Source organism: Somniosus microcephalus, chromosome 13, assembly GCF_052327205.1.
Source record: "Somniosus microcephalus isolate GS21.2 chromosome 13, FLI_Smic_1.0, whole genome shotgun sequence".
Lineage (NCBI taxonomy): Eukaryota > Metazoa > Chordata > Chondrichthyes > Squaliformes > Somniosidae > Somniosus > Somniosus microcephalus.
Window position 1 is genome coordinate 155,004,557 of NC_140999.1, and position 13,628 is coordinate 155,018,184.

Here is a 13,628-nt window from a genome sequence, read left to right on the forward strand (position 1 = left end):
ATACAAGGCACAAGTCAGGAGTGCGATGGAATACTCTCCACTTGCCTGGATGAGTGCAGCTCCAACAACACTCAAGAAGTTTGACCCCATCCAAGGCAAAGCAGCCCACTTGATTGGCACCCAATCCACCACCTTAAACATTCACTCCCTCCACCACCGGCGTACCATGGCTACAGTGTACCATCGACAAGATGCACTGCAACAACTCACCAAGGCTTCTTCGCCAGCACCTCCCAAACCCGCAACCTCTACCACCTAGAAGGACAAGGGCCGCAGGCGCATGGGAACACCACCACCTTCAAGTTCCCCTCTAAGTCACACACCATCCTGACTTGGAAGTATATCGTCATTCTTTCATCGTTGCTGGGTCAAAATCCTGAAACTCCCTACCTAACTGCACTGTGGGAGTACCTTCACCACACGGACTGCAGCAGTTCAAGAAGGCGGCTCACCACCAACTTCTCAAGGGCAACTAGGGATGGGCAATAAATGCTGGCCTTGCCAGCGATGCCCATATCCCATGAACGCATGGTCAGAGGCCTTCAAGCCAATAGCTGGCCATTAAACCTGATTCAAAAGACTTGGTGAGCACCTGCATGACATTTTGTAATACAATCAGCTCACTTTTGCAAAGGATCCATAACTTGATTTGCAGAGTTGAAATGCGTAAAGCGGCATCAACCCAAATGATCCAACATTACATTCTAAACTACACTAGCTTCCCCCTGAGAATTGCTGGCTGAACTTTATTTTAAAATGACCAGGGCATTAGCTTAATCAAAATTCATTAAAATATATATATATTAAAAAAATGTGAGCATGAAACACAGCAGGTCAATGTGTTTGTTACAGGGTACATTTCTTTAATTAGCTGCTTGGCTACGAGGTAGGGAATTGCGCCTCTCGTAGTGGGAAACGATCTATGCTCAAATGCCCGTGCACTGGGCATGTTTATCTGACCAAGTAATTCAAGAGTCCATTTCTTGCTGACTTCCCATGTGAAAAAGTTGAGGGCATATAATGAAGCTTCTTGCAAAAAGTAAACTAGCATCTTGCAGAATGGTTTTCCAGTGTTGATGTCTTTACAGTAATCCTCATGCCACTTTGAAGTTGCATTCCCCTTTTCTTATCATCAATGTCACCAGAGTAGCCAACAGTGAGAGAGATCTAAAGTCTTCATGCTGTTGGGAAAACTGTTAATTTCATCCCCTTTTTGCAGGACATTTAACCATGTTTTATTAACAAAAACTGGTGGGACCGCAATGCCTAAAGAACCACATCGCTGATCACATTTACTGTTGGAAATGTAGTATTTTAATATTAAACTTTCAGCCGAACTATATTTTAAGTGTACAAACTGCTTTGTAAATATTGTGCCGCAGCAGTGCAAATTTTTGCCAGTGCAACACGTGGGAGCACAGCAGCTGCATTTTTGAAGCAGGCACTTCAGCGAACTACACCTAAAAATATTCAGTTCAGATAGCCCTCCAACCCGTTAAGTTGCCATTTATTAAAAATGTTCTCATCAGTCGTATTTTTAGGTGCATCTTGTTCAATGTAAAAAGTTTGTTGCACCAGATTTCCAGATGAAATCCTATACCTTCCCTTGGAATAACTACTTGCATTTATATAGTGCCTATAACATGTAGGGCGCTTTGCAGGAGCGTTATCAAACAAAATTTGACACTCAGCTACATAAGGTGATATTAGAACAGGTGAAGAAGGTTGGTTTTAAGGAGCATCTTAAAGGAGGAGAAATGGAGAGCTTTAGGGAGGGAATTCCAGAGCTTTGGGCCTCGGAAGCTGAAACATAGAAACATAGAAAAATAGGAGCAGGAGTAGGCCATTCGGCCTTCGAGCCTGCTCTGCCATTCAATATGATCAGGGCTGATCCTCTATCTCAATACCATATTCCTGCTCTCTCCCCATACTCCTTGATGCCTTTTGTGTCTGGAAATCTATCTCCTTCTTAAATATATTCAGTGACTTGGCCTCCACAGCCTTCTATGGTAGAGAATTCCACAGGTTCACCACCCGCTGAGTGAAGAAATTTCTCCTCAGCTCAGTCCAAAATGTCGTACCCCGTACCCTGAGACTGTAACCCCTCGTTCTAGACCCCCCAGCCAGGGGAAATATCCTCCCTGCATCCAGTCTGTCTAGCCTTGTCAGAATTTTATACGTTTCAATGAGATAAAAGAAGGCACGACTGCCAATGGTGGGGCGTCTGCAAGAGACTAGAATTGGAAGAGCACACATTTGTTGGAGGGTTGTAGGGCAGGAGGAGATTACAGAGAGGGAGGGGCGAGGCCATGGAGGGATTTGAAAAGGATGAGAATTTTTAAATTGAGGCGTTGCTTAACTGGGAGCCAATGTAGGTCAGTGATCATTGGGGTGATGGGTGAACGGGACTTGGTGTGACTTGGGATACGTGCCAAGATACTTGCTGAGTTGGCGAAAATGTATTTCAGCAGTGACACCATGGCTTAGATATCCTTGATTGAGATAGTAATATCCCTGGGATGGTTCGTGACGCAGCTCAGCCAATATACCAGCACTCTAACACGTGTGCAGCAGGTATTTAGTCGCCACGAGCACGTGTGTGATATGGGGAATCCATCACGTGCTTGGACAGGCGCAATGTAGAATTTCGTCACGCCTCAGAACGCATGCGTGATGCGGAGAGCCAGTCGCGATGTAGTGCGCATGCGTGATGCGGAGAGCCTGTCCCGGTGTAGTGCGCATGCGCGATGCCTGTCCCGGTGTAGTGCGCATGCGTGGAGCCTTTCTCGGTGTATTGCGCATGCGTAATGCGGTGAGCCAGTCCCGGTGTAGTGCGCATGCGTGATGCGGAGAGCCTGTCTCGGTGTTGTGCGCATGCTTGCGTAAGGCAGCGCGCCATTTTCCTTCTGTTTGAACGGGACTGAACTGGGAGGAGCGCCTGTGGCTCTGCAGTCACTGTGATTTAAAAGAGAAGGTAGGGGAGGCCGCGATAGAGAATGGTGGTGTGATCTGTTGTGGCTGGTTTCTCAGATCTCCGTGGGCCGATGATGAGTGGACCAAAGTCCCAATAAATGCAATTGTTAGTGTTTCTGAAGCCGGGCCGCACTTTCCCGTTTGTTTAAGTCTGACGAACCGGGTGTTGCCGCAGCTCCGACTGCCACACTGTGGCTGACCTGCGTCCAGCAGCTGCTGGTTTTTGTGCACCTGAAGCGAGTGGAGGAAAGCTCTGGCTGTCGCGGAAGCGGCGGCCTGACTGACCGAGTGGTCGGGCGCGGGGCCCTCTTTTTGGCCCAGCCTGAACAGCTTCGGTGCAACCAAACTTTCGCGTTTCTCACCGCAGCGGCGATTGGTAACTGGGCAGGCGACGTCAACGCTGCCGTTTCGCGATTGGCTGGTTTGACTGACAATTGCCGAGCTTCGTTCAGCATGTTAGGCTGTGCATCAGTGTTCCAGGCCTTGCTCCCAGTGAAGCCTCGCCTCGCCGCTCCTTCCATGTAATGCGGCGATCGCCCTCGCTGCCCCCTTAAGTCTCGGTCTAGTTAAAGACAGGCTACCCGTGCAAACTTATTATGAAACACGGGGCAGGTTAGAAACGTACACAAGTGGCCAAACTCCAGTCTTCTCTCCACTGCTAAGCGGTTGTGATTCCAGTCAGCATCCATCGCGAAAACACGAGTCACTTGGCGTTTTAAGAATAAACCCTTCAGAAATTAAAACTGAACAGTACATGTGAGACTCATGCATACAGAAATTATTTTTCAGATGGCTTCTGTATGCAACAGAGACCTGTCGGCAGCGCACAGGTAACTCCCTGGAATTCACCCGAGTTGAGACGGTGTACAGAGGTATAACTCCCCCTAGAGTTTAGACAATGCAGTGTTAACACTCCCCACCGTTCGGACAAACACAGCTCTAACACTTCCCACCGTTCAGCGTTAGCACAGCATTGAGCTCCCTTTTTAACGTTGTCTCAGATATATTTCAGAAATGTTTGCATTTATATAGCGCCTTGCATGACTACCGGACGTCCCAAGCGCTTTACAGCCAATTAAGTTCTTTTGGAGTGTAGTCACTGTTGTAATGTTGGAAACCTGGCAACAAATTTGCGCGGCAAGCTCCCGCAAACAGCAATGTGATAATGACCAGATAACCTGTTTTCCATATGTTGATTGGGGATAAATATTGGCCAGGACATTGTGGCTAACTCCCCTGCTCTTCACAGAATCACAGAAACCCCTTCTTCGAAATAGTGCCATGGGATCTTTTATGTCCACCTGAGAGAGCAGACGGAGCCTCGGTTTAATGTCTTATCTGAAAGACAGCACCTCTGACAGTGCAGCACTCACTCCATATTGCACTGGAACAATCTTCATTCTTAACTGCCATTATATTTGTTTATCCTTTTACTGAAGTACTTTGTAAATCTTAGCAAATGAGCTGACTACAGAACCATGGTCCTATATTTTACATCCTGATAAAGTAAACATGCTATCAATCCTTCCTGTTACTGAAATTAACTTCTATGTATAGGCATCACACTGCAGCTTAGAATATTTCTATGATAAGTACACAGCAAGTCTGTTAGCACCTATAAAACAAAATTAATACTTTGTCTGATGAAGGGTCCACACCCAAATTATTAACTTTATGCTGTATATTTCATTTAGCACCGTCAATTTATAGATATCCATATCTCCCCATCTCCAGCATCTGACATGATCTTTCAACACCAGTCCTAAGTATCTGTGGCAAGCATTCAAGGTCGTGTAAATATGCAGTTTTTTAAGATCCCATTAAAATTCATTAAGGTTGTGTTAACATGAGAAATAGTAGTCTTTAAACTTATGAAAAATTAAATAACATACATCCTCATGTATTTTATCTTGAATTATGTATTCTAAAAGTTGGCGCACAACCAATTTTGGAATAATTGGTTCATCCTTTTCTGCCTTCTTGAACAAGGGTGTTAGATTGACTACTCCCCAGTTCCAGTACACAATTTGCATACTTAAGGAAGTTTGAAAAATTGTGACCAGAGCCGCCTCTTTCTTCTCTCTGGCTTCTTTTAACAGCCTAGGGTGCATACCATCAGGGTCCAATGACTTCACATTGAGCTCGGCTAATGTTTTTCAAAATCAATTCATTTTTTGCTAATGGTGTACTTGAGGATTTGAAATAATAGAGCTTACTGCAGAAAAGGAATTGATTTTGAAAAACAGTAGCCGAGCTCAATGTGAAGTCATTGGACCCTGATGGTACGCACCCTAGGCTGTTAAAAGAAGCCAGAGAGAAGGAAGAGGAGGCTCTGGCCATAATTTTTCAAACTTCCTTAAGTATGCAAATTATCTACTGGAACTGGAGAGTAGTCAATCTTAATGCCCTTGTTCAAGAAGGCAGAAAAGGATTAACTAATTATTCCAAAATTGGTTGTGCGCCAACTTTTAGAATCCATAATTCAAGATAAAATACATGAGGTTTTAGAAATGCACGGGTTAACAAGGACAGTCAGCATATATTTGTTGAAGGAAGTTGTCTTTGACAAAGTTACGGCCAATAGAATTAGGGGCATCGCATGCTAGGGTAAAGAAATGAGAAATTTATGAAAAGCAGTGCTGGGGCACATGGAGCATTTTGTGCCGTTCTGGGCACCCTGTTCTAGAAAGGACATTAAAGCCAGAGAGAGTGTATGGCATTGATTCACCAAAATGACGTCAGGGATGGGAAACCATAATTATAAAGAGAGATTTGAGATACTAGGACTATTCCCACTGGAGCAAGGAAGGTTAAAAAGCAATTTAATAGAGGTTATTAAAATTATGAAGAGTTTTGATAGAATAAATAGGGGCGTCTATTTCCTTTGTGGAGTCAGTGATGAGTGGTCATCGATTTAAAATCCTCACTGAAAATGAGAGAGGTTGGGAGAAATTTCTTTACACAATGGGTGGTTGTAGCGCAGGATGCTTTGCCACAGGGACTGGTGGAGGCAGGGGCCATTGTCTGTTTTAAGTAAAAAAAAAAAAAAAAATGGATAAGTATTTGAAGCAGAGGACGATGCAAAGCTATGGTGAGAGAGCAGGGCAGTGGGATTCAGTTTGGATTGCTCGACTGAAGAGCTGGCATGGGGACGATGGGCTGAGTGGTCTCTTCTGTATTGTAAACTTCTATAGTTCTTGGAAAAGTTTCTGATTTTTCATTCCAAGGAATGGAACACATGGAAGCCATGTGGTTTCCTCGATGGAGTTAAAATTAGTACATTTGTCATCAGTAACAGACTGCTGTATTAGCTGATATATTGTCTGGTTCTGGAGTGCTTGGGATACTTGCATCTGGGGGAAAATAAATGAGCAGACAGGACTGATCTGCAGTAATTATTAATCTCCTGGCTTGGTCATTTTCCATTTAGGATTTGCGATCATGGACCTCAGTGATGCCAATTTACAATCCCTGTCTGAATTCCTGAAGAAGACTCTTGACCCTGATCCTGCAATTAGGAGACCAGGTAACTTGTTATTTTGAAACAAAATTGAATTGTGTTGTTTCTGTCGCTACTTTTATGCATTGTTCTTCTGATATGCTGGCCATCATTCTTTCAAAACTACCATCAGCACAAAAACAGATTATCCGGGCATTCATTAATTTGTGGAATCTTGCTGTGTGCAGATTTGTTGTCCAGTTTGCCTCGGTACAGTGACTGCACTTTAAGCAAGTAATCAGAAAGTGACAGCCTTGGCTATGTGTTAAAACGCTTCCATCTGAGTCAGAAGCCCCCTCCAGAGACCTGAGCACATAATCTAGGCTGACACCTCAGTGCAGTGCTGAGAAAGTGCTGCATTGTCAGAGCCATCTTTTGAATGAGAATTTAAACCCTACAATATTACCATAACTCAAAATTAATGCTGCTGCGTTTTACCGGCCGTCGTGTGTACCTGGCAAAACTGGGTCGCACAAAAGTGGTGGGGACTGTATTGGTATATTGAAAAAAGGAGAAACTTTTTTTATTTGTTCTTGGCATGTGGGTAATGTTGCCCATCCTTCTTGGCCTTGATGGCATTGAAAGTCAACCACATAGTGTAGGACTGGAATCATATATCGGGCAGACTGGGTAGGATGGCAGATCCCTTACCTGATGGACACGAGCGACCCAGTTGGGCTTTTATGACAGTTCAGCAGCTTTCATGTTACTTTTATCTGGTGCCACAAATTACTAGATTTACTGAATTCCATTTGAACTTAGGACCTCTGGGATGCAATTCCAGCATCATAAACACTCGTCTACCGCACTCTAGCATTTCATAGTACAATATCTGGTACATGTCAGGTTTTAAGTCTTTTTCAACTCCAATTGTAACGTAGAAATTTGAGTTGATTTAATTTCCTTAATGTAAGAGATGGAAAGTCCTGAAGGAATTTACAATGACTTATGCTTTGGCTTCACAGGGATTTTAGCTAGCGTTTTGCAATTTTAAGGCAGTTTCAAACCTAACAAGAAAAGGCAATCATTATAATCTTCCACATTGGTTAGTGAGCATTTGTCTCATGAATCGAAATCACTGGCATTTTGAGAATAGTAGATTTGTGAGCTTCCTCAGCACTAGTTTCATAGGGCCACACTCTAGCTATATTGTGACACATGCAGAATTTGAGAAATGATTACACACCTTATCCTAATGGAGCTGGTGAGAGGGAAAGGGCACTTTTGTATGCAGATTGAAAAATGAATGTCCTTTCTAGTAAATCGATTTGAGGGAACTTGTTGAAGATTTTTCTCGGCATATATTTGAATCGCAGCTCTTTTTTAGCTGAAAAGTTCCTCGAGTCAGTGGAGGGAAGCCAGAATTACCCATTGCTGCTGCTAACTCTCGTTGAAAAGTCTCAAGACAATGTCATGAAAGTGTGTTCAAGTGTGACTTTCAAGAACTACATCAAGAGAAACTGGCGAATTGTAAGTAACCTGTGGGAACAATGTGGTGCCTTAATCATACAGATGCTGTATAGAAGTTAAAGCTGTCTGTCTTCTGCTATGTAGAAAAGTAGAAATGAATGCAATAAAAGTAAAAATGCACTTTTTTGGGCCAGCTTACAAAATTCCAAACTTAACATTTTGTAATTAATTTATGACTATGTTACAGCGAATAGATTCAGACATTTAATCCACATACTGGATTATGTTATTAAATGTCATCTGCATAACCTGATGATTTAAAAAAAAAACTCTTGTGGGTGAGTTCACGTACACCCTTTCTGTCATTCATAATTTCCTATGCCACACAGCAACTGGCCAGGTGGGTGGGAGATGTGCTCCTGGGCATCTTTTAATGCTGCTCGTGAGGTGGCAACTAGAAAATGCACAAAAGTAGCCAGTGTCTTATCGACCTCTGATTTGAGATTTTCAGCACAACTATATCCTAGCCACAAAATGGAGAAATCTATCCTTGCCAATTGCCATCCCATCAGCCCCCTCCCATTCATTGGCAAAGTAATGGGAGAAGTCATAAGTAGTGCCTAATCACCAATAACCTGTTTACGGATGCTCATCAGTTCCTTCTGTCATAAGGCTTCCTGATTATTCCAGTGTTCAGTTCCATTCACAACCCCATCTATAATTAAGCAGCCCACACGAGCTTACAGCAGGCTTGGGATAACATCCATGCTTGAGCTGACGTGACAAGTACCATTTGTGCTGGGTGCCTAGTACCAAGTGCTAGGCAGTGACCATCACCAACGACAAAAGGTCCAAACATCTCCCCTAATCTTGCATTACTAGATTTGGCAAATCCCTTACTATCAGCTTCTTGAGGTCACCATTGATCAGAAGCTTAGTTGAATGAGCCATGTTACTGCCATGGCTATTAGGGTAGGGTAAAGGCTGGGGATTCTGCAACGAGTTGCTCACCTCTTGACCCCTCAAAACCTCTCCACCACCTACATCGCTTAATTCAGGAGTGTGATGGAACACTCCCACTCGTCTGGTTAGCTACAGCTACAAAAACACTCAAAGCTCAACACTGTCTTGGACAGAACAGTCTGCTTGATCAGCACCCCATCACTGTATTCAATATCTACTCTTTCTGCCACAGGCGCACTGTAGCTGCAGTGTGTACTATCTACAGAAACTTGCTAAACTTCCTTCACCAGCATCTCCCAGGCCTGTGACCTCTACCACCAAAAAGCACAAATGTCATGAATCCTGACTTGGATATATATCACTGTATCTTCGTCATTGCTGAGCAATAATTGTGGAATTCCTTAACTCACACCATTGTGGGAGCATCATCACCACAAGGACTATAGCAGTTCTCAGGGCAGCTAGGATGGGAAATAAAAGTGGTGTTGGCAGCATTGTCCAGAGCAGTGGACACACCTTTGTTTTGTTTCCCCCCCCCCGCTTTCCTTTTTTTCTCTCTCCCACATGGCAGCTGTCTCCCATTCTGCCAGCGCATTTCACACCTAATCTAGAGCTGTCTTTTGTCTCCACTAGTCCTATCACCATCTCGTCTCGTTTTGAATACCTCTTAATGTCTCTTCTCTTTTGTTCTCTCCCAGCCTGGCCTCTTAATCTATTTCATTCCCTGTGCCTCTTTAGTCTTGATAAAGGGTTTTGACCTGAAACGTTGACTCTATTTTCTCTCCACGGATGTTGCCTGGCCTGCTGAGTTTTTCCAGCATTTTCTGTTGTTAATGCAGTATTGATCTTTGTTACCCTGTTAAAACTAATAGAAAGTTACTGGCATCGATCTCAGTCTGTTGTTACACTTTTGTTTTCGTCCTTCAGATTGAAGATGAGCCGAACAAAATCTGTGAAGCAGACAGGGTGGCTATTAAAGCCAATATTGTGAATTTGATGCTGAGTAGTCCTGAGCAGATTCAGAAACAGGTACCCAGTTTGCTTCTGCTTGTACAAAAGGTTAATGAGGATTGTGTATTCTGGTTTCTTAACATCACCGTGTTCCCTTGCAGTTGAGCGACGCTATCAGTATCATTGGGCGTGAAGATTTTCCTCAGAAATGGCCCCATCTTCTAACAGAAATGATTAACCGTTTTCAGAGTGGAGATTTTCACGTAATTAATGGAGTACTTCGAACAGCACACTCCTTATTTAAAAGGTATTGGCTTTATTTGCTTTTTTCTGGGAGGTGGTGGGGGAGGAGATTTTCACCTATGTAGTTTGTTGTGATTGCAATTTTTTTAATGTTTGATAATATTTATGTCTTGGTTTCGTAGGATATAATCAAAGTTGTGGTTTAGTTGTTAATTAAGCTTTCTATTTTCTTTGGCTAAAATTTTGCCGATGCTGGAGAGGTGTCTTTGTAAAGAATCAGTTCTTGAATGTGGGAATACAACTAGGCATCTGCTTTATTATAAATTGAACGAACAAGGGAATGTAATCGATGCGATTCTGTAGCTTATGGGGATTTTTCTTAGTGTGTAAGTGTGTGTTCTGTGCCATTGCTTTGATTGAAGAAATAGTGGCAAGTTCCCTGGGATTTTGCAGTACAGGCTGTGAGTGGAGGTGAGCGATTTGCTCAACTAGTTGGAGCCCAGTGTTTTCTGACTCCTGTCATCTTATCAGTCCTTTGTCCCAGAGCGGTAGAAGTGTATAACAAAAACAGAAAATGCTGGAGAAACTCAGCAGGTCAGGCAGCATCTGCGAAGAGAGAAACAGTGTTAACGTTTCAGGTCAATGACCTTTCGTCAGAACTGGAAAAAAGTAGGAAATGGAACGGATTTTTAAGCAAGTGAAGAGGCTGGGAAAGGGGGGGAGGGGATGAAAGAACAAAAGGGAAGGTCTGTGATAGGATGGAAGGCGGAAGAGATTAAGTGACATTAAGATATTCAAGGCAAAAGGAGATGGTAATGGGACAGGTTAAGAAACAAAGGATGGCTCTGGATGAAGTGTAAATTGCTCTGGCAGAATGAAAGACAGCTGCCATGTGGGGGAGGAGAAAAAAGACACACAAAAAGTGTGGATAAAAAATATATATGATAGGGGCCGAGGTTATGATTTGAAACTATTGAATTCTGTGTCGAGTCCGGAAGGCTGTAAAGTGCCTAATCGAAAGATGAGGTGCTGTTCCTCGAGCTTACGCTGAGCTCCCGTGGAACAATGCAAGAGGACGGTGAGGTCTGAGTGGGAGTGGAGCAGTGAATTAAAATGACAGGCGACCGTAAGCTCGGGGTCCCCCTTACGGACTGAACGGAGGTGTTCCGCAAAGCGGTCACCCAATCTGCGTTTGGTCTCCCCAATGTAGAGGAGACCACATCGTGAGCAGCGAATACAGTATACTAAATTGCGAGTACAAGTAAATTGCTGTTTCAGCTGGAAGGGGTGTTTGGGGCCCTGGACAGTGGGAAGAGGGGAGTTATAAGGGCATGTGTTGCATCTCCTGTGCTTGCATGGGAAGGTGCCAGGGGAAGGGGTGTTGAGGGTCCTCTTGCTCTATGTGGGAATTCAGAGACGCTGCCAGTGTCCCTGACGACCATGTGTGCCAGAAATGCATCCAGCTGCAGCTACTAACGGGCCGTATTGAGGCGCTGGAGCTGCGGATGGATGGGTTGTGGAGCATTCACGATGCTGAGAGGGTCGTGGATTACACGTTTGATGAGTTGGTCACGCCGCAGGGTAGGGCTGCACAGGCAGAAGGGAAATGGGTGACCACCAGGCGGAGCAATAGAAGCAGGCAGGTAGTGCAGGGGACCCCTGTGGCCATCCCCCTTTCAAACAGGTATACCAATTTGGATACTGTTGAGGGGGCTGACTCACCAGGGGAAGGCAGCAGCAGCCAACTTCCTGGCACCAGGAGTGCTTCTGCTGCTCAGGAAGGGAGGAAAAAGCGTGGGAGAGCAATAGTGGTAGGGGATTCTATCGTATGGGGAACAGATAGGCGTTTCTGTGGCCGTAGACGTGACTCCAGGATGGTTTGTTGCCTCCCTGGTGCCAGGGTCAAGGATGTCACTGAATGGCTGCAGGGTATTCTGAAGGGGGAGGGTGAACAGGCAGAGGTCGTGGTTCACATTGGGACCAACGACATAGGTAGGAAGAGGGATGAGGTCCTGCAGCAAGAATTTAGGGAGCTAGGTAGCAGATTAAAGAGTAGGACCTCAAAGGTTGTAATCTCTGGATTACTCCCAGTGCCACGTGCTAGTGAGTATTGGAATAGGAGGATAGAGCAGATGAATGCGTGGCGAAAGAGTTGGTGCAGGAGGGAGGGCTTTAGTTTCCTGGATCACTGGGCCTGCTTCTGGGGAAGGTGGGACTTCTACAAGTTGGATGGGTTGCACCTGAACCAGAGCGGGACAAATATCCTTGCGGGGAGGTTTGCTAGCACTGTTCGGGGGGGGTTTAAACTAAAATGGCAGGGGGTTGGGAACCTGAGCAGGGAGACAGAGGAAAGGAAAACAGGGATAAAAGCAAAAGATAGGAAGGAGAAAAACAAAAGTGGCAGTCAGAGAAATCAACGGTTTAAATCAAACGTGGCCACAGTAAATAATAATTCTAATAGGTCTAAGAGCGTTAAAAAAACAAGCCTGAAGGCTTTGTGTCTTAATGCGAGGAGCATTTGTAATAAGGTGGATGAATTGGCTGCGCAAATAGAGGTAAACGAATATGATTTGGTTGGGATTACGGAAACGTGGCTCAAGGATGGCCAAGACTGGGAACTCAACATCCAGGGGTATTCGATATTCAGGAAAATAGGCAAAAAGGAAAGGGAGGTGGGGTAGCATTACTGGTTAAAGAAGGGATTAATACAATTGTACTGAAGGATATTAGCTCTGATGATGTGGAATCTGTATGGGTAGAATTGAGAAATACTAAGGGGAAAAAAACATTAGTGGGAGTGGTATATAGACCTCCAAACAGTAAGGCGGAGGTTGGGGATGGCATTAAAAGGGAAATTAAAGAAGCGTGCAATAAGGGCACAGCAGTCATCATGGGTGACTTTAATCTACATATAGATTGGGCCAACCAAATTAGTAACAATACTGTGGAGGAGGAATTCCTGGAGTGTTTACGGGATGGTTTCCTGGACCAATATGTCGAGGAACCAACCAGAGATCAGGCCATCTTAGACTGGGTATTATGTAACGAGAAAGGATTAATTAGCAATCTTGTTGTACGAGGCCCCTTGGGTCGGAGCGATCATAATATGATCGAATTCTTCATTAAGATGGAGAATGAAGTAGTTGAATCAGAGACAAGGGTCCTCAATTTAAATAAAGGAAACTATGATGGTCTGAGGAGCGAGTTGGGTATGATTGATTGGGGAATGGCACTCAAAGGGTTGACGGTGGATAGGCAATGGCAAACATTCAAAGACCGAATGGATGAGCTACAGAAATTGTTCATCCCAGTTTGGCATAAAAATAAAACAAAAAAGGTGACTCAACTGTGGCTAACAAGGGAAATTAGGGATTGCATAAGATCCAAGGAGAGGACATATAAATTGGCTAGAAAAGACAATAATCCTGAGGATTGGGAGCAGTTTAGGATTCAACAAAGGAGGACAAAGGGATTAATTAAGAAAGGGAAAATAGATGATGAGAGTAAGCTAGCAGGGAACATAAAAACTGACTGTAAAAGCTTTTATAGATATGTGAAGAGAAAAAGATTGGTTAAGTCAAGCGTAGGT

General features: G+C 44.1%; 1 protein-coding gene across 1 annotated transcript in view; it reads left to right on the forward strand.

Moving 5' to 3' along the window:
- The first annotated feature begins 2,865 nt into the window (after positions 1 to 2,865).
- The window catches only part of cse1l (CSE1 chromosome segregation 1-like (yeast)), a 56,804-nt gene continuing 46,041 nt past the window's right edge, over positions 2,866 to 13,628 (forward strand). Inside the window, exons 1-5 of the mRNA XM_086005398.1 lie at positions 2,866 to 2,974; positions 6,404 to 6,499; positions 7,800 to 7,942; positions 9,773 to 9,874; positions 9,958 to 10,103. Of these exons, the coding sequence (XP_085861524.1) occupies positions 6,415 to 6,499; positions 7,800 to 7,942; positions 9,773 to 9,874; positions 9,958 to 10,103 (476 nt within the window). The 5' untranslated portion in view covers positions 2,866 to 2,974; positions 6,404 to 6,414. The remainder of the gene's footprint in view (positions 2,975 to 6,403; positions 6,500 to 7,799; positions 7,943 to 9,772; positions 9,875 to 9,957; positions 10,104 to 13,628) is intronic.